The sequence below is a fragment of the Amphibalanus amphitrite genome, unplaced genomic scaffold (assembly GCF_019059575.1).
Source record: "Amphibalanus amphitrite isolate SeventyFive unplaced genomic scaffold, NRLGWU_Aamphi_draft 001362F_arrow, whole genome shotgun sequence".
NCBI lineage: Eukaryota > Metazoa > Arthropoda > Thecostraca > Balanomorpha > Balanidae > Amphibalanus > Amphibalanus amphitrite.
In genome coordinates this window covers 118,039-145,655 of record NW_024882855.1, presented here as the reverse complement: position 1 = coordinate 145,655, position 27,617 = coordinate 118,039, and the positions used below count along the sequence as shown (strand labels likewise).

The 27,617-nt window shown below is 51.4% G+C and overlaps 2 protein-coding genes across 39 annotated transcripts in view; one reads left to right on the top strand and one right to left on the bottom strand.

The window, feature by feature from the left end:
• LOC122372462 (SH3 domain-containing kinase-binding protein 1-like) overlaps positions 1–27,617 on the bottom strand; it is a 101,640-nt gene that overhangs the window by 21,123 nt on the left and 52,900 nt on the right. For 10 of the 38 annotated variants that reach the window (XM_043349638.1, XM_043349664.1, XM_043349677.1 and 7 more), the window contains 2 exons: positions 18,221–18,263; positions 3,427–3,581 (listed from right to left, as the gene is read on the bottom strand). In XM_043349638.1, the coding sequence (XP_043205573.1) occupies positions 3,427–3,581; positions 18,221–18,242 (177 nt within the window). In that variant the 5' untranslated portion in view covers positions 18,243–18,263. The other 28 variants (XM_043349634.1, XM_043349642.1, XM_043349643.1 and 25 more) reach the window with 13 other exon arrangements.
• Positions 24,516–27,617, top strand: part of LOC122372461 (myogenesis-regulating glycosidase-like) — a 30,646-nt gene continuing 27,544 nt past the window's right edge. The window contains exons 1-2 of the mRNA XM_043349631.1: positions 24,516–24,629; positions 25,829–26,559. Of these exons, the coding sequence (XP_043205566.1) occupies positions 26,398–26,559 (162 nt within the window). The 5' untranslated portion in view covers positions 24,516–24,629; positions 25,829–26,397. The remainder of the gene's footprint in view (positions 24,630–25,828; positions 26,560–27,617) is intronic.

Below are 27,617 nucleotides of genomic sequence, written 5' to 3'. Positions count from 1 at the left end.
CGTCGGAGGCGTCGGCTGGCGCACGCGCCTTAGAAGCAGCACGGCCCCGCGACTGACAGGCTGGGTCACATTAGCTGATCAAACACCGCGTGTAAATGAACTGTGTGGCCGGAGCGGCGGCATATGTAGATCCACCCAGAGAGATGTTTGCCGACACACGACGCTCGCCTAGTCATGCCAAAGCGGTCAATAGGTTTATTCGATATGCCTTTGGTATATCGTTTCGTAAAATATTGGGTGGATTGGAAAAAGTGACAGGGTATCGCGAAGACCTCATTTTAGAAGTACAGGGAAAGCGAAAGGTCCTATCCTATCCCACTGTGGCCTATTGGGAACGGAACAGTCCGACGCAGCTCGTCTGCCGGTCTGGGCCGCCTCGGGCGATAAACGATTTCCTGCCGTCAGACCGAGTAGGACTTCTCGCTCGTCTCAGCAGCGGGAGCGTGGCAGTGCCCACGAACCATTGTCTCACGCTGGAGCCGACCAAACAGAATGAATGCAACGAAAACAAAATTTCCAATAGAGCATCCAACGAACAATGAACGAGCTAGGGATGAAAAGTTAGCGCCTGAGTTCGTTCGACGCTCAAACACGATCTGCTCGAAACTGAACTACTCAGCGTACACTCCAGTACTGAAAAACAAAACAAGAACTCCGAAATCACTGTAAATTCACATTTCAGGCACCTTATAACGAGCAGTGTTCGATTTTCGACTCCTGAGTCTCCTCAACTTTCTCCAATGTGTTTGGATATGTAGATAGCCCACAAAAATTGTTAAGTGCAGGGCTAAACTTTGAGTAAAACTGTTGCGAGCTTCCTAATAATAAAAACTCATTTTCATTGGCCACTCGATAAAATTGCTACCAAAACACTGTTGTTACAGCTGCTTCAAGCACCTTGATAACAACAGTTTCCATCTCACGCCGGCTTCAGGTTTCGCCGGATGTTCTCTCCTCGGTTATGAAAAGCACGGATGCCGTCACTCTCTCTCTCTATCCGAGACACGTCGTCCCACGCCTTCTCGCCCTTCACTCGCTCGTGGTGAGCACGTCCCTCGATTCTCGAAGCTCGGGCTCTCGCTTCACGCCAGCACCGCTTCAATCGTCATCAACTCGTGACCTGTGCCCAGAGGGGTTAAATATTACATCAATGGCCAGGGTATTGTGTACCTCGCGGGCTCATCAGAGCAGATTGCATCGGACAGGGTTGACAAGGTCGGTCAGATGACGATGGATAGACAATAGCCACATCGTCGGCACACGCTGACCATCGGTCACACGGTCAGCCGACCGAGGCGAAGGCGTGAGACAAATGGATGGGGAAAACGAGGGAAACAACCATCAACGGCAGGTAGAGCAGAAAGGAAGGAAGAGCAGAGAATGCGAGGAATGTCCGCGATCGGATGTTGGTAGATGCCAGTCGCCAATCGCCATCGTCAACTTTACATAACTTAGGTGACCTAACAACGTTTTGTGGCACTCAATTTTGTGGCATGGCACTCAAAGTCACGGTACGCTGCAAAGTGCATTGGGTGTTCGAGCAATGGGCAGCGTCATAACACGTTGTTATTTTGGCCCACGACTTCATCTCGTGTCCCTTCGCCCTTCGTTCAAAAAAGAATCAGACAACAGACTGAATCTAGGACAGGGGGTCAGGGAGTGACGTATGGACAATTTCACTTGACCTATTGTCATAAGACAAATGACAGCACACCTTATTTAGTCGGGCATTCCATGAGGAACAGACTAGGATCAGGATGTTTGATGAATAAATCGGAGTCGGAGAGATTGACGCCGCTTTGCCGAGACCACGCGACCCACTGACCTCATGGCCTCAAGTCACAGTAAATATGACTCGCAAATGTGCGCCGCCTAACGTAAAACGCTGGGCGTGCGCCATGTAGTGCGTGACCTCATGATGTACGACCTCGTGTTGTCTGATGCGTGACTCCGTGATGTATGGCGCGTGGCAAAAGAGCGAGCGTTGGGCGACGACCGTTTCTGGTCAGACTGTGATTGGGACGGCGGGAGGCGGACCCCAGTGAAGAGTGACGAGTGTCTGTAGGGCGCCGCGAATACTCTCTTTGGACCTACACGGCCGCTGACAATAACAGCAATCTGAGCATGTTCGCTAATTTGTTCCACATCAAACTCATCAGTAGACTACCAGAGAAATCCGCTATTAAAATTCCAGAGTAAATATAAAGCATTTGATAGTGTAGTAAGTCAAGAGGAAACATGCTGTAAAAGTAAAACTGTATAGATGAACAACCATAAAACCATGATTCAAAGGATGGTTCGAGCACCGAAACACGTGTCCCCATCACTACCAGACAAGCTCCCCGCTCCATAAAACCCTTCCCAATTCGGCCCCCGCGCAGGACAGCTCTTCGTCCTTTCAGAGGGTGATAAAGAAGGCCCTTTCACTGCCGAAGCAGCAGCGCCGAGGGCGTTTGTAAACCTTTGTGGCGCTGGCTGTCAGCAGCCATTCAGCTTGGCCAGCTGAGCGCAGCGGGGTCGGTCACATTAGCTCCGTTCCGGCCGTGCCCTCGGCAGGCCCTCCCTGTTACGGCGACTCCGCTCCGGTGGCCGCACAAAGCGGCCCACCTGGCGGCGGCAATTACGCCGCTTCGCCGCGCCACCGTTCGCCGCAGCGTCGCTCCCAGCCGAGAGTGGAGCCAGTTCCGGCCAGTTCCAACGGCCGGCGGACGCGGGAGGGAGAGGGATGAGCCATGACCGGGGGCGGGAGGACAGGTGAGCTGGCCGGTCTGCACGCTCCACGGATCTCGGGAATTTGGAGCCCGACTGATCATTGATCAGCGGATGCTATCATAACATTCTTTTCGGTCCGCTGCACAGAGCAGGTGCAATGCCAATATTAATGAAAACATTAAGCACGAATATCACCACAGACTACAACCTGAAATTAGTTCGTAGCTTCGTCGTGGCGACATGAAGGCCCATGTTGGTCAACATCTCCTATCATGTGTTGTGTCTGTTCTCGTGGATGTGATTCACAAACAAACGCATCACGTCCGGAGGTCCTACGTTCGGCCCACGAATCTGACTGCGACCGACAGTGAGTCAGACTTCTGGTCACCGACGTAACATCAGAGCCGCGTCGACTGCTGACTCAGCCGCAGGACGTCCTATTCCAGCGCCGAGCCGCGGAAATGTGACGGACACCGCTTCCTGTACCGCTTCCGGCTAGTGTCGGTGTCTGTGTCTGACGCGCATCAGATCACCCCGCGGCCGATCCAGAGACGTGGCTGGGACCCAGAAACCACCACAGACATGTATGTGACCACGGAGACACCAGTTCAAACAGCCAGCCGTCTCTGACACCCAACTGGCGTCTCACAAAACCAGGAATCACCACAGAGATTCAGAACCACCGGTCGTCCCGCAGAAGCGCCAGTGACCCACCTTGACGAAGTTGTCGGGGAAGACGCCGACCTTTCCCCGCAGCTTGCCTCGCATCCAGCCGGGCTCCGTGGGCGCCAGGTCGGTCACCACGTCGCCGACACGGATCGTCAGTTCGTCAGTGTGCTGCGCCTCGTAGTCGTATTCCACCAGCGCCTCTGTGGAACATCGGAAAACGGACAATAGTCAGCATGGAACCGAAGGGGGTGGTGGGTAGCACAGTAGACTTAGACAATGGTCAGCATCGTATACAACAGGGGCACGCGAAAAGCGTCTCGAAGTGATAGAAATCCAACAGACAATTCGGAAATATGGACAATGGACATGCCTATCTAACAGAGCTTTTGTTGGCAGCACAGTCCAATGCATGAACGAGGATGACGCCTAACAGAGACGTCAATATCTCGCGTCAGCAGGCAATGAAGGTATAACGATGGTAATTGGAGTTCAAGGGCGTAGTGCCCGGTAGCAATGTAACTTAGTTGCATTCGCATTCAGTGGCAATTCAGACATCCAGTCGGCACTCGGCTAAGGAATGATTTCCTTTGTGATTCCGATTCATCAAGCGAGACTGACGTCTGTGTTGATCGATGTTATTTATAACGCCAATTTGTTCGCAATCAATCCCGCTGCGCTTTCGACAAACCACAAGTTTGTAATCTATATAAACTAATTACGGATAACTGTCAATTATCCAGCAGTAGGAGCCAGTAGTCCGTGTTTTAAAAACCGCCGGGGTCGGCCGCCGGGTCGACATCGCACGGAAGTGTGGCCGCCTGCTGACCCCGGTGACCCGACGCTGACCCGGGCCCGGCTGACGGCTGCTCCGTGACCGGCGCAGGAAGTGAAGACGGCGTCCGGTCCCAGCCAGCTCAGTGGAGAAAGCCGCCCTTTACCCCGCCGCGGCCGCCCGCACCTCGGCGGACAATGGATCTCTGACTGACACCCGTCAGCTCAGGGTAGGGTTAAGACTGGCCGGCGGGCACCGCCGCGCTCCACGCAGCAGCCGCGCGGTGGCAGACGGTCCCCGCCCCGGTCCTGCCTCCCCAGCCCGGTCGGCGCGTCGTTCCCACGGCCAGGGTTAGCGCTCCCTCCCCAGACGGAGCACCCCACCGTGACGACACCGACACCGTGTCGGGTCGGGGGCGGCGGGGGCGGCGGCGTGGGAACCGTCCCTGATAATCCTCTGGAGAACTCCCCAGAGCGGCTCCCGGCGGCTCCGGGACCCTCCCCGTCCTCCCCAGAGGCAGCAGAGACAACGGAAGCCGAGCCGCATCTTATACCCCGCACCAGATAAACAGAAGCATCGGAAGGGTTAAGCGGCGCCGGCACTCGACCCAAGCAACACAGACGTGAGAACTGCCGCGCAAATGAGACGCTCGTAAACCGTCCTCGACACCCGAAGACGCCGAGGGTGAGCGACCCTGGACGCGTGTCTCGCTGTGCGGCGCCGGTGAGGGAGAAGTAGATCAAGTCGACCCCCAGACGACTGACAGACCGGAGATGGGCGCTGATTGAGTTGTCATCAACCGTAGGAGAGGGAGAGGGAGAGGAAGAGGGAGAGGGAGAGCGAGAGGAGAGAGAAAGAGAGAAAGAGAGAGCTTCATGCAGTGTCAAGCCTAGATCGCCAGCAACAGAAGAAAAACTAAACAGTCTATCGCCGGTCCCGTAGCTCAGTTGGTAGAGCGTTGGACTCCGCGTGGTGAGAGCACACGTTCCCGGTTATGACAGTCCGGGTTCGAAGCGCGACGGGCGCTTGAACACAGGCCCGCACAGTCTGCACACAGTCGTACACCGTCCGCACCTTGTCCGACGACGACAGGGGACGGCGGGCGTACCGGGCCGTCCCGGTACCGCCGGATCGATCACGCTGTCTCACCCTCCGCTCTCCCGCCCGGCCCGCTCGCTCCCAGACAGCCTGATCAATGGTTGATCCGAGCCCCGCACCTGGGCCTATACCTGGACGAGCCCGGCACTGCCCTCGCCTGCCTGCTCAGTCAGGCTGCAGCGCACTCGCTATAACGTGCTCGAGATTCTTGAAATACTTTGGGCCAAGGAGCGTCTCATAAGTGTCGCAGCAAGACAAGTTTTTTATGGGAGCTGTTCCCGGATGCTATAAAGGCCCCGTGGAAGATGACGGTGTCCATGATGCATAAAGGCCACCTGACCCATTGGATAAAGGTCAAGAGTGAAGCCAGGAGATCAGAAGGTTCCCAGAATCCACGGCAGCTGACATGCCTACTACCGCCGAAGATCTGACCAAGAACTAGATAGCGACAGACGAGACAATCGGGATCGAAATGTCTTGCCTAGCATTCTTACAACCCACCGTTCCATTCGCAACAGTGGAATTCATGAAAGACGACAAACTACACTTGTATCGTCATCAAACTGCCATCAGGCACCGTGAGCTGAGCGCGCTTTTCCGACAGGTTTCCGCCTCTGCTGGCCCTCTTTGGAGAGGCGCATGTGGGCCTCACTGGCGTCCAGTCAGCCATAACAAGAGCCTATCCGTCAATCGACCGGCATGCAAACAACACAAAAACACATTTTAAGAATACCCGGAGTCATGCACGGCCCGGCCCACCTATGGTCAAATTGGCATCGGCTACGGGATGCACGCGGGGCAACAGAGCCTGGGAAAGGGCGGGCGAGTTTGGACGAGTTGTGGGTGAGTTTGGACGAGTTGTGGGTGAGTTAGGAGTGAGTCGGGCTGAGTTGCGCGGGCGGAGGACGATGACCAGCCAGGGTCGGACCATATACAGGCGGTGCACGTCGGTCAGCGTCCATCGGTGGCGGTATTGGACGGTGTATCGGCCTCGATGCACGCCGGCACATGGGCAGCTGTCCGATATGACACCGAACAGCAGCATTCCTCCGTGACAGTGGCGATACAGGGAAATGGTATCGAATTCCGAAACGCTACTTGGAAGCTATCGAGGACGGTAATGGAGCCCGTGATGGGTTACCAATACGCTGCATGATAGGAGCACATTTATCAGGCTGCTGTCAATTGTCATTGCTCTACTGATTTAACCGTAGTGCAGCGCTTCCCACGGTTCGCTTGTGGTCAGTCGAGTTGCGTCAGCATAGGACACATAAGTGCTATCAACAAATCACCGGAGACAAGTGTTCACTATTTTTGGCTTTTGTCACGAGCCTGTTTACCTCTTAATTATAATTCTTGTACAACATTCGCGGCATGATTTCACCAGAATTCCAGCTTAACCTTGTGGTTAGCGTGAAGACAATCACCCTGGTCTAAGGTTAAATTAGAGGCCAACAAAAATAATAGTTAACGTCCAAATTATTTGTTAGACGAAACTCTAGCAATGTTTTTATGAGAAATTCAGTTTTGCATTGCTTTGTGCCTGCAACTAAAGACAAATCTCAAGCATACTCGTATTGAGACGTTAGACCGGAAATTACCATACGGGAGTGACACTCGTACGGCAGCTGATGACTCGAAAACTCGGAAACTTCAGAGTCGTAGTATTATTTAGTCCGGACGGGTTATGACCACTTTGACCGCCCATAGCTGGCTAGAAGGTGCAGTTTGTGTGTGACAACACGATCCAACGTTCCATTTAGCCAAGAAGTTTCGCCATCTCTGTCAGCAGGGTCATGGAACCTCCCAAAGAGCCTTCGGAATAAGAGTGATGAGGCAACAAGCAAATGACGGGATATATGAGAACTATGACGGTAACCGCGAGAAGAACGGGTTAACTGGCGTCATCAGTCACCATTACCCCCGGGGTCACGGGACGGGGTGGTGTAACGAGATGGATCGGTGGACGATATAGTAACAAATGTCTCAGCCCAGTGTAGGTATTCACTAGCATTCAAATTGTGATGGAAGACTGCAAATATGAATGGCAGCTGATAGAATGTGATATGCATATAAAAATATGTTATATTTCCGACGTTTGTGGCTTGTGTGCTGTCAGATATGGGTCTGGTACGCTGGTCTGGTGGTCTGTATGGGTGACGGCCGCCGCCGGTCTACGGTAGGCTGCTCTTTTTATACCTTATCAAATTCTAATATGATATACGGTAGTAATTTTCATCAGTTATAATCTCTTTTAGTTTCCTCTTCCTTGTTTTTTATTGTCTGTTGTTTTTTATTTTAGTCTTAATGACAGAATTAGAAGAGACGGCTGCACTTATACAGCACATCCAATGCACATTTATCATTGAGGGAAGACTACTCGACCTCAAAAAAGACAGACAAAACAAGATTGTTGCATTAAATACTGTACGCACTACCCAGTGATACTTTAAAATTGCGATGGCACAATGACACTCTGACATCCCTGAAGCCAATTCACGGAAACATCGAGTTCTTGATGTTAGTATAGGGATACACTTATACGGTCAAATGCAGAAAATACTTAACAAATTAATCAAATCATCTACTTTTTCGAGTGATTAAAAATAGTATCACGTGAATTTGAAAGGGCGTGCATTTCGATTCACCGCCGCGCCGGGCGGTATACTGACCGACTCGACATCTCCCGTAGCAGTGGTGGAGCGGCGCGCGGCTCTTGTGGCCCCGCGGCAGGGTCACCCAGCCCGGGTAGGACATGCCCACGCCGATCATCTCGCCGGCCCGTCACGTCACAGGGCGTCAATCGGTCACCACTGGAGCACTCTACTCTCGCACCCTCGCGCTCGGCGGCCGGCCTGGAACTGACGGGCCGCCGCCCGCCGGCCCGCCGCGGCACCCTGCGCGACGCTCTCCCACCGTGGCCGGCTCACCCCTCCGCGCTACCCCGGACCCGCCGGCCGCCCGTACCGAGGGCCTGATGAGGCAAACACCGCCGGCACGCAGCCCCCACTGCGATGGGCCATTACCGCGGGCAATACGGCGACTGGCCTGTGAGGAATGTGTGAAACGGGTGCAGGGCCATGCAGCAACTGCGATGGGTTAAAACGCTGAATAATTACAGGATGAGCCATGCCAAATTTGCAAAGAAAGGTGAACAATGCAAGTTTTGCATGCATTTGTATCATTCAAACGATGACGGTGGCCGTTTTAATTCAAAATAGCAAAAACGAAGTAGACAGGTCGACGGTTAAAATATTTCGTAAGACCCTATCAAATACCTGTGGATATGGAGCTTAGCTTTCAACAAGAAGCATTCACAACTTTGAAACACGATCAGCACAGAACCAATATGCATCAATATTACAAAAAGAAGTCCTAGCGAAACATGCCACCAAATGGACTTCGAAATATGCACACAATGCCAAAAAAGGCATAAATGAGGAACAATGAGCACTCGGCATGGAGTTTTAAAATGCGACCAAGCAATTAAAAAAGGTAAATTTAAAAAAGCAAAAAAAAAAAAGCAAAACAAGTAAAAAGAGATGAATTCAAAGGCCAGCCTGCTCAAATATCGTCACAACACCAGAACCTGTACCTCACTGCACTGCAGCAAGTAGGAATGTACTGCGGATTTCTGCGGCTATCAAAGCCACAAAAGTAGTTCATAATGCGGCACCTGTTCGTCAACCGCCCCTGTTCCCATGTATCGGAAAATGCGAGTACAGCCGAATCATCTTCCGCTCCGACCATCAGTCATTCCATCGTCAGGCGGTTCCATGCGGGGATCCAGTTAGCCAGTAACCTTTTTAGTTTGTTCCAGGTTACGTAGCCGCGGTTACTCGGATCAAGATTCCAGTCCTACAATTTAGCGGATCCAGCGCCTCTCAGTGTCCTCACTGCCATCAGCGGCACATCAGCACATCAGAGCCGTCAGCACATCAGCACACCAGAGCCGTCAGCGGCAGACCGACTTCCTGTCAGTGGCTGCATCCGCCACCGCCGCCGCCGCCGCCGCACCGCCCGCCCCAATTAGACGGTCGGAGAGTGAGAGGGGCCCGCACCCCTCCGCCGGTCGGTCGGAGCAGCGGCAGCGGTTTCCGGTGCCGGCCCGGCAGACAGGTGGCTGGGCAGGGGTCCAGGGCGGCAGACAGGTGCCGGCCCGCCCCGGCCCCCGCTCACACGACCCGGGGCCGCTGGATGACGCGATAACTCGGGAGCTGAGCCGCTCCGTTTCCGGCCGAGGACCCCTGCGCGGCCCCTGCGCGGCACTCACGGCGCACTGTGACTAACGCGTCACGCGTCACGCGTCGCGCCGACCAGCGCAGGTCGCCGGGTGAGGTAATCCGCCGTGACGCTCCCCGGCCGTCACGCTCCCGGGCGTCGGATGAACAATACAAAAACGTCACATTGCCCGCATTCTCCCCTGGTCAGTCTGCTTCCCAGAAACGTCACTCATAGCCACTTACGAAAAACGCAATTTTATCCGGAACGCTTTTAACGGATTTTGTTCCCTTACAGCCACTGGAATGCTCACTAACGACGCCCATAAAACGCACAGTAACACAGCCGAGGCGACGCCGCCGAGTCTAAAAGCGGACAAGGCCGCGGAGGTGCCCACAGTCCCGTCTTCTGCATTCCTCTGCCGCCCTCCAATAAACAGAGCCACCAACAAAACGGCGCCGCCAGAGCCCAACTGGAGATCCGAGTTACGTCATCAGTCGCACGCTCGTCCTTCCGCTCCAACTGTCGTCGATTTTGGCACTCACACATCAGCATCACCATTTTCAGCCATAGTCCTAGCACCAGTCCGGTACCAGCACCAAGACCAGAGCCTATACCAATACTAAGGCCGGGGGGATCCAGGGCGTCGCAAGTCCATCTACGACACGTCGCAAGTTACGACACATGTCCCGTCGCAAGTTGTGTCGTAGCGAAAAAGGAGGGATGTTGAGGAAAGAGGGGTTTGTCGGAGGATACGACAGAGCGTAGCTGCGACGAGGCTTAAATATCCGCTTTACTCGAGAATTTAAAAGGCTACACGATCAGCTGATCCCGTAGTAAACGTCAGTAAGGTCGAAAACTCTATCACGCATAAAGGAACATTCGCCTTTCTGGTTTGCGAGCTTATGAGACAGCAAGGTCAAGCATGTTCTCTGATTCTGAAGCTTTGTATTAACTGGGTGACTTGTGGTTGCTAACGCTCACGTGATTTGCCATAAAATTTGGGATCGATCACAGGAGATTCGTGGCGTGGCTATAGGGCATCTAGAATCGATGCTTTAGAAGAAATGAGTTCCGAGAGTTTGAGGTCACAGAGAGGTAAGAAAGTTGTAGATGGAGGTCACAATTGGAGGTTACAGAGGTCATCTGGGACACGCCAGGTCACAGAGGTCAACTTGGGGTCATCACAGAGCTCAATTAGAGACCACGGAGGTAATCTGAGACACGTCAGGTCACAGAGGGCAACTTGGGGGCACGTCAAGTCACAGAGGTCAACCTAGGGTCATCACAGAGCTCAATTGGAGGTCACGGAGGTCATCTGGGACACATCAAGTCACAGAGGTCAACTTGGGGTCATCACAGAGCTCAATTGAAGGTCATTGGGGCCATCTGGGACACGTCAGGTCACAGAGGTCAGCTTGGTGCCATCAGAGAGGTCACTTAGAGGTCACAGAGGTCATATGGGACACGTCAGGTCACAGAGGTCAACTAAAGGTCATCAGAGAGCTCAATTGGAGGTCATATGGGACACGTCAGGTCACAGAGGTCAGCTTGGAGTCACTAGAGAGCTCAATTGGAGGTCACGGAGGTCATCTGGGACACGTCAGGTAACAGAGGTCAACTTGGGGTCATCACAGAGCTCTATTGGAGGTCATGAGGGTCATCTGGGACACGTCAGGTCACAGAGGTTAGCTTGGGGTCATCATAGAGGTCACTTAGAGGTTACAGAGGTCATATGGGACACGCCAGGTCACAGAGGTCAAGTTGGGGTCATCACAGAGCTCAAATGGAGGTCATCTGGGACACGTCAGGTCACAGAGGTCAGCTTGGAGTCATCAGAGAGCTCAATTGGAGGTCACGGAGGTCATCTGGGACACGTCAGGTCACAAAGGTCATGTTGGGGTCATCACATAGCTCTATTGGAGGTCATGGGGGTCATCTGGGACACGTCAGGTCATAGGATGTCACGGAGGTCATCTGGGACAGGCCAGGTCAAAAAGGTCAACTTGGAGTCATCACAGAGCTCATTGGAGGTCATCGGGGTCAGCTGGGACACGTCGTTTTTGGAATTGGGAGAATATTTTGGGAGATGCCCCTTGCAACGTCCAAGACCGCCTTTCTGGATTCGCCAGTAGTTGCTGGAATGGTGTTAGGCTACTTCATATCCCCGAATACCCCAATAAATGTGAATATAACATACTATGCACCATTTTCAACACTCTCGCTGGCACCGATTGAGGCCTCATAGACGACCCGTCAGTTCAAGCTCTATAACTCGCGTTAGCGTCAACGGATTGCAACCAAATTTTCAGGATCTAAAGTTTAAACAATTTTACACCTACCATGTAAATTTCGTGACCATGACCCGAATGACCTGTGACCTGTGACCTCTTCCTCAAGGCAAGGTCAACTTGCGACACAACTTACGACTGCTATTTCAAATTCGTAAGCTGTGTCGCAAATCAGGCTATTTGCGATAGACTTTACTACTTAAGTAACGCTACTCATCAATTGATCCCTTCAAAAACGACTTACTACACAACTTGCGACACGTCGCAGCTACGACGAGGCTTACGACGCTCTGGATCCCCCCAGCCTAACTATTGCCAGTGCCGGCCGCAACACCTAAGTATACACGAGCAACCAGTGTCTGAGCCAGCAATAAAACCAGCACCTTCACCAACACTTAAATGGCCATCATACCAACAACAGGCAGCTCCGATATCAACACCAACAATGTCGTCAGCAACAGCACCAGCACCACTACCGGCACCAGCACTGGTACCGGCGCCACCAGCTGATCGACATCATCACCGAATAATAAGAACCGCCGCCGTCCGTGCACCATCCGACGGGGCCGTCACGCGAGCGGCCGTTCCAGCCATCGGTGCGATGGAGGGGAGATATCGGCCGGCGGAGCCCCGTTCCCACACTCGGGCGTACGGAACCGGGGAAACGCAAGACGCCTAAGAGGCGTCACGGAAGGCGTCACCATCCCTCACGGAGAGCGTCACGGGAGGTGTAAATGGTAGTAAGGGGAATGTCACGAAGCTGTTACGGAGCTGTCATGGAGCTGTCACGGGGTGTCACGGAGCTGTCACGGAGCTGTCATGGGGTGTCACAGGCCGCTGCGGCTGAGTGGCGCGGCCCCCTGAGGTCCGTGAGGCTTCGTGAAGCATAACAACCTCAGTTAGTGCTAGTAGTGGCCTAGATAGGATGGTCATTGCGGCGGTCGGCAAGGTCATCACATTCGCGCTCGTCTGACCTGACCCCTGACCTGTGACACGGCCACCAGAGCGCCGCTGTCGTCAGTGGTGGCCCGTGACCTGTGACGCCGCTAACAGAGCTGACCTTTGACCCGTGTCGTCAGAGGCGTCACGGGACCTCCGGCGCCGCCACCGGAGCTGAACTCAGTGCTCACTCACGGGCTATGAAGTCCGCTGAGCACCGTGACAGGGTCGGAGGTCACGTCCGTGAGAGGGGACAGCCACGTGACAGCACACGACTCGACTGAGACAGCGCTCTGTCGGGACAGGCGGGACAATATCGTCGACGGGAATTCGGTTAGTGCCGAAACAAGTTCATGTCACGTCAGTATACTGCGATGTAGAGCATGGTAACTCGATTAAGTTGATCGAGTTGATGTCACAGACTAGGGTTGATCGAATCTGAGCCCATGACAGACCTGTCAGAGTTCAGTTAAGGAAGAAAATATCGAAACTAAGAATATAAATAAGAATTAATTTAAACCTGCTACAGCGTAGGTCAAGGGCTACGGATCCATAGACAGTCAAATTGAGCCTAAAATTAGAGTGGAGGAGAAGCTCTAACAACCCTCACCATACGAAGAAAACAGATATTCAAGGAGCAATTTGTAGCTGAACCAAATGAAGGGCAGACAGGCCACAAATAGCTCCATTCATGGATCTGCTTGCTACAACTGATGTTCGTCGTATAGACCAGCGTTCCCACCGTTTTATCAATGAGCCTGCGCCTGCGCGGTGGTCAAGCCCAGCTGTTTAATCGCTGATGCTCCACGCTAATCCTGCAAATGTCACGGAATGGTGCTCAAGCAAAGCCAACAGATAAGTAGCGCGGTTCCACCGCATTGTTTGGCTGGATATCGCAGCATTTATCGTTGTTGCTTGCTATCGTCCGGATTTATCACTCATGTCCGGATCATGTTCAACATTTCTTTATAAACTGACTACTGCTTCCGTTATGAATCATATATGCCCTGCGCACTGCGCAGTTCCTGGCCTTGTCACAGTACTTACAAATTACAATCACGACATGAGACCATACACTTGACGCCACACACATCCGACGGTAAAATGCGGGGGCGAGTTGAATTATCGTCAAGTATTTGATCAGGCGTAGAAAAGATCTGACGCATAAGGAGCAATGAGTCAGTTTGTCCAAATAAATTGAAAAGGGGAAGAATTGAAATTCGACGACCTCTCGTAACCTGACCTTCAAATGATCTTCAAACGGGCAAAGTACTTAGGAATAATTTTTGACGATCATCGAGCGCCGTTTGTCGTATATAGTACGTGGCAGAGCTGAATTAGAGGGGAAGTGAAAACGTCACTTCCTCTTGATCAGCTGCACCAGGACAATCGGCACAGCGCGACTTAAAATTGACACCAAATCATGACAACGAAATCGACATAGATCGGCTTCAATAGACACATAAAACACTTAATAGTTTACTACAAAAGTTGCTGCTCGCTAAGCTACGAGTAGTTGAAATAAAATGATCAGAAGAACACGCGGGTTCCGCCACATGCCTGCAAGAAGCCCACAAAACGATTGCCAGCTGCGAATACAGGCCTCTCTGCCTCCTCACAGCTCAACATAGAACCTGAGCAACAGTCGCGTAGGAATGCGACCGCGGTACACCTTTCGGCACGGAACACACGGGCGAGGGTTGAGGGACAGGCGTATCCTCTGTCCTTGCTGCACCGGCAATGCCTCGGCAAAACGATACACGAGCTCACGGATCAATTCGCCTGGGGGGGGGAGGGGGGCACGCTTGTCCCCTGTTCACTGTGCACTGTCCTCACCAATAAGTAATAACTTCTCAGTTCAGTCACAGCAATGGCAACCGTGATAGGACGGGCCAAAAAAAGACACGGCCAAACCACGACAGTGCACCGCCTCACGGCAGCGGCGGTGGCAGCCAGCACGGCCACTTTTTGGGTGGAGAGACGCCAGTGGCTGATAACAGGCGGTACGGCACATATTCTGGGAAAAGGGCGGTGCATACACTGCTATTGTGCAGTGGCGATAAGAGCCGACAGTTCACATCCTCATTATTCACACAGGGTTTCATGGAACTAAAACTGGTGCATGCTACGGCGAGAACATTTTCGGCAGGCCATCAGGAAAGCTCTGTCACGGTTGCAGCCAATGACCGAAGAGCAAGTCACGCATCTCATGAAAAAGGCACCAGGGTCGCAGTCATGCACCATTCGATATAAGGAATAAAAATATGTGCAATTGTTATTCTGAGCTTGTGGTAAAAAGTCCATTAGTCCTAAAAAACCATTAGTCCGCGACTGCATGTGTTAATGGTGAGTTTAAACTCACTAAGACCTAATACTGAACTGTTCGAGCCGTCAGCATGTCATCTATGATACATAGTTATAGCGGAGCTACCAATCTGCCATAAACATGAAGCCGCCAATACCAATAAGACGAAAGACGCCAGACGACAGACGACGACGAAAGACACACAACACACTGGCGAGCAATAACCGTAGAAGATGTTCAACCACGACAACCCGTTGAAAAAGAGCACGGAATGTGAACGACTGGCGGAGTAGCAACCTTCCAATCATCAAATACCGCTTTTCGCCACAGAGTAATCTCTAACGGCCCATTATGCAACCACGCCAGTCGGCACTGGTCATAGCGGCGTCACCGCACAAGCGGAGTCGGCTGACGGAGGCGCCGCGTCCCGTCCGCTCGTCTCAGACACTGAGCTACCGGTGGCAGAGGCCGAGTCCAGCGCTCCGACCGCACTGTCCCCGTCGGAGGCACTGCCCTCCGCACCGTCCGCCGGCCCGGGAGTGTCACCTGCCGGGGGGATGACCTCACCGCCTGACCTCACACCCCCCGGCGCCGACACTGACACGTGCGCCGGTCGGTGGGGTGAGATCGAGGGCCGTCGTGGCACCAGGGGCGCGGCGCCTACCGCTCCCAGATGCAGGGCCAGGGAGGGGAGGTTACCGGCGCTCAGAGTCTCCAGGTCCAGCTCGGAGGCCAGGCCGGGCACGGTGGCCCGCGCGGAGACAGTGGTGACCGACGCACTACCGACCGGTCTCCGCGCGCCGGCAGCGCACCGCAGCTCACCCGTAGTGCCCATACCGAGAGCAGCGCGAAGCCGGCCCGCCGCGCACTCAACCAGTTCACAGAGCGCGCCGCGCATCTCCAGACTGAACATGTAGTAGAAGAGGACGTCCAGGAAGCAGCTGGCGAACTGCAGGTCGTTGCTGATGGCGGTCAGCAGGAGGAAGAAGGTGGAGCCCGCCTGCGGTCCGGCGGTCAGCTGCACGAACGTGGCGGCGGCCGCGCACAGACAGCACACGCTGCAGCACACACTGATGGCCACCAGTAGGGAGACCAGGCGACGCTCCGGGGTCCCCGCCCCGCCGCCGCCGGGCCGCACACGTCCCGCCTGCTGTGGCAGCGACGGCTGTGCCTGGTCATGACTCAATGTCTCCAGAGCTACCTCATCCCGCGACTCGTGGTCCGCACGCCTCATGAACTGATCGTCTGCCTCAGCGATGTCTGGCTGTTGATCTATTTCACTCCCTGATCGCTCCCACGGCTGGCCCCGAGCAAGATCGGTTCCATTCCTATCTCGATTGTTGTTCTGCCGCTCCGACCTCAGTGCATCCTCCGGCCGCCGCTCATCGCCAGCTGCCCCGGAGCGCTCCATTGATAACGGCGGCGAGGGCGGTGGCAGCGACAGAGACGTGGTCACCGACACGGACGGTAGCGGGATCGATGGGGGCGGCGCGGCACCGTCCTCCGGCGGCACCACGACCACGCGCGGCGCGCGCTTCAGCCGCCGCACGCGCATCATGATCATCACGTTCATGACAAGCACGGCTCCGACGGGCGCCAGCAGCAGCAGCTGCTGCAGCACCACCACACCGACCAGCCAGTGGCTGAGGGGCAGCGCCGCGCCGAACACCATCCGGTAGCCGGGCCCCAGATCGCCCTCCGCCCGCTCGGCATCGAACAGCATGACGGCCGGCAGGTTCACCAGCAGCGCCAGCGTCACCGAGGCGAGCACCCGGCGGCGCGCCTGGCCCTCGCGGTCGGCGGTAGCCGCGTACCGCGCCGGCTGCCGCACCGCCAGGAAGCGGTCCACCGTAATCCAGAACGTGACGTACACGCTGCTGTAGACGAAGCTGTTGGTGAGCGGGATGAAGCAGTGCGCCGTGTAGGTGGCCAGGAAGGCTCCGGTGACGACCACCACGCCGCGGCAGCCGGCCGTCACCGGCATCAGACGGAAGGCGACGTACGGCAGAGCCGTGGCCAGAGTCATCATATCGGACACAGCCAGCACGGTCAGGTACAGGTACACAACGCCGGAGCGGAACCGCGGCCGGCACAGCACCATCAGGTTCAGCGCGTTACCCAGAATACCGAGCGCGCACAGGGCGGCCGCGATCACGCCGTAGAATGCCAATGAGGTGCGTCGGTAGATGTCTAGCTCATCCTCCGTGGGTCGGTCCGGGCAGGACATGGCGACGTGGCTCCCACCGACCGTACCAGTGCCCGGTCACGGCACCACTGACACGCCGACACCGACAGCGGAGGAGGACAGCGGTGTGATGCGCCGCACGCGGCGGCCGGCTGCACAGCGATATTAGTGTACACTCGCAGTGATATTGTCAGCCGCCTGTGTGCCATCCACAGATAGGGGCGCTATTCCTAGGGCTGCCCCATCCCCCTCCCCACGCGGAGCGCCGCCCAAGTGTCAGGCGCTGTGATCCTACCAGCACTGATTGTGTGTGCCCATTGGCGATTATTGCTGGCCGCCTGACGGCCGCAAAACAGGAGGTAAAAAGGTGCAAGTCAATATTGTACGAATATTGTAGACAGTTTACCACTTGGCAATGAATAACGGTAATTGTTACAACCATAAGGTACGGGCTACGGCACTTGCAGTGCAGAAAAGCCCGAAATGAATCCACATTCATTAGAAAGAAAAAAAATTAAAGAAAAGAGGCACATACTCGTAGACTTAGCATCAACGTCAAGAGGCGCAGACCCCACATATTCTTACATCGGTGGCCTCGTGCGTTGCCATTGAGGGGCGGGCCGACAGCTACGTCAATATTTGCCCTTTTCGGTAGTCCAGCGTAGCACCTCGACATAAAAGTGGACGTTTACGTCTCTTCCTCTAAGACCCACCCCTTCTACCTTTGCTACTGGGCCACGCAGCCAAAGGGCAAACGGCGTTCGAGAGACCGTCAAAATACCGTCAGCTTGCACAAAAGTGACAAAGAATATATCAAGCACAGAACAGCACAGAAATCACAGATAATAAGTGGTACCGGAAACGGAGGCGTTAGAGAAATCCGCCGTAAGAGTGTAGAAGGAGAAGAAAAACTTAAAAACTCCCACCACGGCTAAGATTAAATAACCAGCAGTGAAAGCTCAATTCAGAGCTTTCAGGAGACATCAAACTCTGCCTCTTGTCACCATGCTCCAGCCCATGGTACTCACCTTTGTCTGACATAGAATCCATGGTTCTTCAATTCTATTTAACCTGAAAAGTGAGACAACTCATTGAAAACTTACACGAGCGATTATCCACAGACCTCTGTATACCGAGGCTATGAATTATCATACGTAGCAGGCACAGCGAACGTTGATGGCAGGTCGGGTTATGCCCTGAATACTCACAGGTCACCCGTCAAACGGTCCCATTGATCATTTGTAAGCACGCCAGTCATATTTCTAACCCGAGCAATAAGAGCATGACTGAGCCCCACCTTCCTCCATCTCGTTTATCTGCTATCTACTGAAGCACTAAACGCATCGACACGAAACCAAACGACACGCTTTATGAGAGTCGCAGGTACCATCAGCTGCATAATTTTGACACATTGTGTCTAAAGTGAAATCTTGTAGCTGACAGGTCGGAAGGAAATGACGTCACAGTGACGTCATGTTTGCTCGATTTGGATGCAAATTATGGTTCTACAACATTCCTTTTCACGATTACAATAATAAATCCAGCACTGATTTATTTGCACGAGATGACACAGGGCCAACAAACTGCTATCATCAGTTTTCAAAATTTGGAATGTTTCGGAAATTGTACATGCAATATACCTCAAATATATTCTAAACCTAGTGTGTCACCTGCGCAGCTTAGTGCTGTTCTTGGTCAAGTAGCTGTTGATCAGCAAATTGATCCATCCCCATCAATTTATGAAGCCAAAGCAAGCCAAAGCCAAAGCTAGAGCAGTTTGCAGGGTAACAACCTCATTTACCTCTGTGGCTTAGCTTGGTATAGAGTCATAGACAGGACACACAATGTAAATAATAAGATAACTTTACTAGTTACTACTGCACAAAGTGAGCTCGACGGAGTTCAGCTCGCTCGGGCCCAGAAGAATCCCCATTATGCAAATAGTTTTACTGCTGGGGCTTACATCGGGCTAGCGCCAACCATCGCGACAACTATGGCTAAACCAGGGTTTCGGAGTCGTGGTACCTAGTGCTTTTCCGACTCCGACTCCGGGCTCCTGACCGACTCCGACTCCGACTCCGGGTCTGATACAAAGGGCAATGGTGGCTGCCAAAATTCCGCGTGATATGATGCGCCAGCTCGAAAACCCGCTGAGAAACACGAGTGTGGCCGTATCATGACCACGGGCATCGCCATCATGTCGGTCTGTGTGATGTGTCTGTGTTAGGCACTTTTTGGAGCGATAAAAGAAGAAAGTAAATATACAGTTGTCATCAAGTCTTTGACACTGGATAGTAGAAGTTATAACGCGAACACAAAATGCTTGCCTACTAAATTATGACATGACTTGAAATTTGTAAGATGCAATGTTAGCTTTTCAGAACAAAAACAAGATGTGTGAAAATTAACTTATTAGTTACTTGTGATCACCGGAAGCTAATTTTGCCATGGGGCAACTAATTAAAAACAACTGAAAAGTGATAGCACGGATTTTAGACTTCAGTGAACTTTCCGGAGTCGGAGTCGAGGCAGCTGGACCGGTATAGACTGCAGCCACCGGAGTCGTGGCTGCTTGCCACGACTCCGGGCGACTCCGACTCCGACTCTGAAACCCTGGGCTTAACTACGACCGTCCGGAGCTCACAGAGCGGGCATACCTCCGGCGGAGCATCGACTTTACTCGCGAGTTAAAGGAAAACGGCCACCTTTAACATGGGGATTGAAACTGAGATAGCCATCTTGTAGCCCGTGTCCGAAAACCTATCTGTTTGACTCCTTACGGCCGTTTTCGGCCTCCATTCGTAGTTATCGGCAATTTTAAAAGAAAATACGCCAGGAATGCGTCCTTATCCCAGGAATGCGTTCTTATCCGACAATACAGCCACCCGCGGCGAGGCTTTGGTTTTTTACCAATCAGCTCCAACCAGCTCAGCTTTAACCAATCAGCTTATCTGACACAATCCGACGAGTCTGTCTTCTGAACGCTGATTGGCTTGAGTGTGACGTCATCGCTATGCCATCATACAGTAGGTGCCGTAGAGAGTATCAACATAGTACCAATATGTTAAATAGTTTTAAATACTTTTTCGCGAATTGTGCACTTCTGGCACCAGTTTTAAAAAGAAAATGAAAAATAATAATGTCAAAATGAAAAACAACGATATCTTCATATTTCACGAAGGTGGCCCTTTTCCTTTAAGCTGGAGCCCCAGCCAAGTACCTACCAACATAAACGTTCAACCAACACCACAACATACTTAACCATCTTATGTACTGTGAAAGCATGTCACTATGAAAAAGGTTCAATTTTGTCACAATACTTCTACTCACTAAGATCTTCTTCAAATGATTATATCAACTGATCATGGGCATTTCATATCCAACATAATGGAAGGAAGTGGCTCAGCAATCCAGTTGGGCAAACTAGACCTTTGGAATCAAAATATGGAGGCATCAAAAGATTGATTCCTTATGACCATATTTGGGCATAAATGCAGACCATTTCTAACTTACCAAGCACATAAAAATAAGAGAGTGTTTCAAGAAGGAGCATGCCTGATCTTGAACAGAAATGCTGGAAGTATCTCCTAAGCAAAACAATATTGCTCCTATCATAACAATTTGAATTCTATAGGTAGTGAAAGGCAATCAAGGAATTGATTCACTTTAAACAGATAATCAAAATATTGATTATCCATCAGCTGGCTAATCATTATTTTGATTCCCAGGTAATGTTAACAGATAGGCAACAATAACTTGCAATAATACAGCATTTATATTGCTATTATTCTCATTTAGTGGTATCCTCAGCACCACAACAGATACCTATAGCATTGTTGTACTTTACCTTCACTACATTTTATAACAATTCACAATTTTTAAATGTCAAGAATACAAAAACTGAAACAACAGGTAAAAACCATATAATAAATATAAAAGCACTGCAACAATGATAATTAGGGGTTTGAAAATTTCATTTTGCCATTTTACACAAATACTGATTGTTTAGTATGCGATTCATGATACAAAAATAGCATACATTGTGATTTCCTCAAAAAAGCTTTTACGTGATGGACAGTGCCTCTGTCTTTTTCCTATTCACAAGGCCAAAGGGACAATTTCTTAGTTTTGAGGTAACACTTTTTGCAAACCTACCACATTTTTCTACCTTTTTAAAGAAAAATCTCACCGTCATGGGCCTTTTTTTCAACCGTAACGATACATTTGAAGTCAAAAGTGTACTCAAATGAATCAAAAAATTGATTCCATGCCCATATTTGGTCATGGCTCCTCCCACCAGGATCAAATTATTGATGCCTCCATATTTTGATTCCAAAAGTATAGTTTGCCCAACTGAATCAGCATTCTGTTAAAAGCAGGCAACAAAAAGGATTCTAGACTTAATATTAGGTACTGCAAGAGGGCTTTTCTAACTGAAAACATTGCAGAAAGAGGGCTAAAAAAACATGGAAATAAAAAATGTCATTTTTATTGAAATGCTATACAATGGAAAAACATGTACCTATACCAAATCAACATGGGTTGACACTTTTGTTCATCAAAATTATGTTTTCGATCAACATTGATCATTTTTGGATGCTGCAAATTGAAGTTCCAGCTTCAGGCCACAAAAAAGGGTATACGTCAACATTGGACTACCATACAAGCAATGGCCATATTAAAGATGGTTTATTCTTCTTGCATCAGGTGGCAGCACTTCTTTTCCAAAATCAGTGCTCGTATTTCCAAAATCGTGATTTCCTCACTGAGGAATGAAATCGGCTTCATCATTGCCAAAAATAGCTGATAGCGTTGTCATTTTTGGCACATGGTTGCCAAAAAATGGCATTGGCATGTGCTAAAAATTGAAATGATAACGATTCAGATTGAGCAAACCTCCCCCGACTGTTACCTATTGAACAAAAAGAAAACTAATAAACCTTTGTCAGGAAAAACTTGACTTAAATTACGCAGTAGTCTAGTGCATAGGGAATCGAAATTGGAGGACATTTGAGGATTCAGAGAACTTTTGGGGTTATGCCTGCCAGGGGCCAAGCAGCGTCCGAGACAGCCTCCCTGGATCTGCCTATGCAGTATGCATACGATTGATTCGTAGGCTACATAACAGATCCAGATAGCTTAAGTCAAAGATCACTATATTGCCGAATACGCAATGCGTGAATAGATCCTCCCAAACCGCTTACCATTAAAACGCCAACCGAAATCACAACACCGGGCGTGACCGACGACGGGACGGCGACATGCACAACAAAGCAGTGACATTTCTAAACAAGTAGCGCATAAGCAGCTTGAGCGCCACTACTGCCTCTATTTGACTCAAAGCAATTTTTGTTTTTTATCTATGAATTTTACCTTCCAATTGAATTTAAAAACTTTGGCTTTCAATTCCAAAATGAAATTCTATTAAAAGGTGTTCACTATTTTTTAAATATGCTTTCAAACAAATTTTGCAGTTTTATAGGAAAAAAAACATACTTTTTAATTTTTATTACTACTGATAAAATAATGGCCTCTAAAACACAGACAAAATAAATCGAACGCAGGTGAAGCGCAGACGCGTACATTATTAGCTATATAAATGCATTAACATTATGACCCAACCATCAGATCTGGTTGTATCGGTCACCACCAAATAATAGAAGCGATTACTACTAAGCCGTAGCGAAAATGGTGGAGTCTTGGGTTGAAACTCGCCGACTCTGAGCGAGACACGGCGTGCTAACTATTTTACAGCGTCAAACGTACAGCCCTCTGCAAACTGCGTGATAGGTATTCTTTTTTCGACAAAAACGAGAATAATGCGCATACTATGCTATCGGTCATTCGCAAATCGTAACAGGAAGACACGCGAGACTCCGCACCTTAGATTGGCATCATCACCGTATTCATTTTCCTTCTAGTTCGACAACAAAATCCAAAAGTTTATATTTGCCCCCAAAACAAACTTTTGCATTTTGTTGCCACACAAGGCGTATACTTTGTTTAGTGATACACCTAATCGAAGGAGTGGAGCATGGCGCATCTATTTGCAGTGAGTTCTGACCGACTGATAGCATAGCCTCTGAGTTATTACCGGTTTTGTCGAAAAAAGAATGCCTACCACGCAGTCTGCTGAGGGCTGTACATACCTGTATGCCTAAGGGGTGATCCGTACTCCGTAAGACCCCCCCCCCCCTTCAGTCGTTTGGCCCCTGATCGAGCTAGAGCTTCGCGGAACAAAACGAGCGTGTTGCCCAGTGAAATAATCTGAGGACAGTGAGCTTGACCTGACCCTGACGCCTGACGTGACCTTGACGTCCACCACTGCATGGGACAAACACTATTTCACACGTTGTTGGGACGTTTACAACCATTAAAGATTGGAAACGCACGGGTACCTAATGTGCGCTGGCATACGATGAAATCGCGATTCTTAGCCCAATCGCGATCCGGTCTCGAGAACAGGTCATACGCCACAAGTCATTTGGGTCAGGGACTCAGGGCCATTATTTTTTGGGGGGGTTGGGGGTAGGATAGATATGAAATTGATTAGCTCAAGGGGATAGTAAGTTTTGTCGCGATCGGCCGCTTTTGCAAGAGTTTTTCGAGAAAAAAAACGGGGTTAGGTGGTCCGGAGCCCCGGTCACCGGTGCTCGGTACCAGTTGTAAGAGCAAATACGACACACGATATGTAGGTAGGTACACCATACGCTTCGACTTTTTCCAAAAGACCCAAACGTTCGATTTTGCTCGGTTTATTTTCTTACATTCTTACATTACATTTCTTACATTACATTCCCCACAATCGGAAGCCACTGAGCCGCTTTAATAATTCGTTATAACTTATACCTGTTACTACATATAGCTGTATGACCGCAGCACCGTTTGCTTAGTTAGAGCTCGTGATAAGAGTGCCACTATACTGCGTGATTACCCAGCGATGACAGAGCTATCTGTGCACCCCCAGCGGACCAGCCCAAGGTAACCTGCCGACATCAGCGGCAACTTATAAACTTCTTCATCATTCAATCTTTCGTGTGGTGCCGGCGCCTCCCCCGCCCACTCCCGGTCTAACGGCCCTCTCCTCCTCTCTCTCCGCTCCTCCGCTCTCCCCTCTCGCCGGGAGGCGATCGAGCAAGCCGATAGGGCGGCGGCAGCGATAAACAAGCCTCCTGCAATGATTGCCGTTTGAATGCGATTGTTCAACTTTCAAGTGGCGTCCGCCGCGGGCAGCGCTGCAGACAAGGCTCGCTTATTTGCACGTGATCGCCCGGATCTCACGAGACAGCACAACACAGAGACGGACGGCTCGGCAGTCGGCAGTCGCTCTCTGGCCTCGGCCGAGGAGGGTCAAGGGGTCACCGTTCAGTCTCGTGACCGATCTACCGACCGTTTATATAAAGGTGCGGGTTAGCGCAGTGTTTTCGACCGTGAATTGCTAGCCCGGCAGGCGGTGGGCCTACCAGCCACCTTCCGCGCGGTGGGGGGGGGGGCACTTTTTTGCCCCCCCGTATCTCCGAAACTACTGGACGGATCCGGAAAATTCAAACGGCGTTCGATAGCCCTGTCAAATTTGTTGATAGAAACCAAATTTCATTGACCTCGGGGTCACCGATGACGTCACAGGTCAGGTCAAAGATAAAATGTTTCACCGTTCACGGGGCTTCTAGGGAAAGCGCTATAACACCGAGTAAAACGCATTTTGTCGAAAATCAGCGATAAGGCGTCAGTTGCCTAGTACATATGTTTCTATTAGAGGTCACTGGTCATACCAGGTCAGGTCACAGGTCAGGTCACCAAAGGTCACCAAGGGTCACCACATGAGCCCAACTTTACTAAGGTTATGCGATGCATGTTTAATGGCCAGTTTTTCATTTCCAACTCAATGGTGTTGGTTATAAGATCATCAGGTACGGTTTGGGTCACTTTCTGGTGGAGGTCAGGTCAAGGTCAGGTCAAAAAAGGTCAAATTTCAAAGTTGATATTTATGCATAAAATGGGTATCTATTCGATGCAGCTCGTCACGGGGAGTCTAATGAGTCTAATGGTGGTCTTTGTTTTGCGCTACGAGGTCTAGAATCGCTAAAAATTGAGTTTGAAAATTTGACGTCATCAATTTTGAACAGTTTTTTCGCGATAACTTCGCCAAAAAAAGAGGTATCGATCTCAAATTTGGTATGTAGATAGAAGGCGGTGGGGGCTATCACATATATTCCGGTTTTTTCGAAATTCAAAAAACTTTTTTGATTTTTTGGCTATTATATTCAAAAAATCTATTTTTTGATTTTTGGGGGTCAAAATTCAAAAAATTCGAAAAACCGAAATTGCAGTTTTGTAGTCCTTTAAATTTTACACCTTTTATGTCTGAAACATTTTTCTGTATCTCAAAAGCTGTAGGCCTGACAGCTCTTCCCGCGAAACCTTTTTTTGGGTCGAAAATGGCAAAAATGACGTCACTTTGACGTCATTAGCGGCCAACCTATCATAGCCTTTGGAAAAATTTTTGGTCACCATGTGCGCTAGCTGCTCCCGGGAGGGTACTGAAAGTTTGGTGACGATCGGCGCAGCGGTTCTCGAGATATATCGAAAAAACTAAAGGGGGGGGGGCAAAAAATTGCCCCCCCACCGCCTGGAAGGCTAGGACGATTTAATTTGAACGAATTTAACTTACGCAATTTCATTTAACCATAACTGTTTATGAAGTCTGTCAGCGGTTGCTACTTCCGTATTTGCTGTTGACCCGTACTGGATTGAAGGTCACAATATCCTGCTGGAAAACTGGGACATGTGGCTCCCCTTTCCTGCTATCGTTAATCGGTGAGGAAACCGGGCCCAGCTGTTGTGGACCGCCGCTGGCGATCACAGGATCGTCCTTGACGGAAGAGGCGGCGCTCAAGTGGCTGTGTGATCTGAAGAGCTCTCCCGGGTGGACCGCCGTGGTGGTCTCTGGTCAGTGTGTCAGCGAGGCATCCTCAGTCAGTGAAGCTGCGTTCGTCGGGTCGCATAAAGTTGGCTCGGCGAGTTGTGCCTGAAAAGACAAGTGACAAGTGCTCCGAACCGCCGCACGTCTCGGGCTCTGTGATTTTGTGTTGCTATATCAAAACAGACAAGTCTGACCGAGCGTGAAGCCGTAGGCTATACTGGCGTGGTGGTCAGATTTCAACAGCCTGACGTGACCTGACGTGACCTGAGTGGTGTGTCGAGTATGTCTGCGACGTTTCCGCGCACTGGCGCCGGCCTGGGCTCGGCCGGTCTGCCTCTGATGATTCCGGAGGAGGAGGGGGAGGACGAGTGGCCGGGACAGCTGGACCACCGGCGCCGCTCCATCTCGCTGCCCGGCCTCGACCTGGTCGCCATCAGCCAGAGGGTCAGTGAGGGGTCAGTGGGGGTTCAGAGGGAGTCATACGGGGTCACCTGGCCGCCATCAGCTAGAGGGTCAGTGGGGGGGGGGGGTTCAGAGGGTGTCGGTGGGGGTCAGTGGGGGGTCAGTGGGGGTCAGTGGGGAGGGGGTCAGAGGGGGTCACCTGTTACCGACAGCCAGAGGGTCAGTTAGTGAGGGGTCAGTAGGGGGTCAGGGAGGTTAGAGGAGGTCACCTGGTCACCAACAGCCAGAGGGTCAGTGAGGGGTCAGTGGGGGGTTCAGAGGGTGTCAGTGGGGGTCACTGTGTGGGGGGTGTCAGTGGGGAGGGGGTCAGAGGGGTCAGAGGAAGTCACCTGTCACCGCCAGCCAGAGGGTCAGTGAGGGGTCAGAGGCGGTCACCTGGTCGCCATCACCCAGAGGGTCAAAGGAGGTCATTGGGGGTCAGTAGGGTCAGAGGGGTCAGAAGAGGTCACCTGCTCACCGTCAGTCGGACGGTCAGTGAGGGGTCAGATTGGAGTCAGTCAGCGGGTTAGTGGAGGTCAGTGTGGGTGTGGGGGGTCATTGGGGTCAGTATTGGATCAGTTAAGTGTCAGCAGGGTCAGAGGAGGTCAATGGAGGGTCAGTGGGATCAGTGCAAGGTCAGCGGGTCGGTCAGCGGATCGTGGTCAGCTTAAGGATCTAACGGTTAAAGGATTAGTTCCGTTGCCGGTCAGAGGGTCAATGGGAGTCAGTGGGGAGGCAGTAGGGGGTCAGTGGGGTCACCTGGGGTTAGTGGTGATCGAACGCAAGAGAGTCAGTACCTAGGGGTCAGCTTATTATATTTTTGATGAGCTCTAGTGACCTCAACACCTATTGACCTCATTCGAAGTACCTATGTGTTATTAAAGTGGTAGGCCTTTCAGCGGCGAACTATCAAACGCCGTTTACCTTTTTGTCCACTCCGATCATAGATACGTGTTTTTTAGATCTGAGGGGGACCGCGGAGAGGCCTACCTCCCGAAACCGAATCTTTCTGAGCCCTCCAGGAATAGGGATCAGAGAGCTTATTCATGCGGGGCGCACTA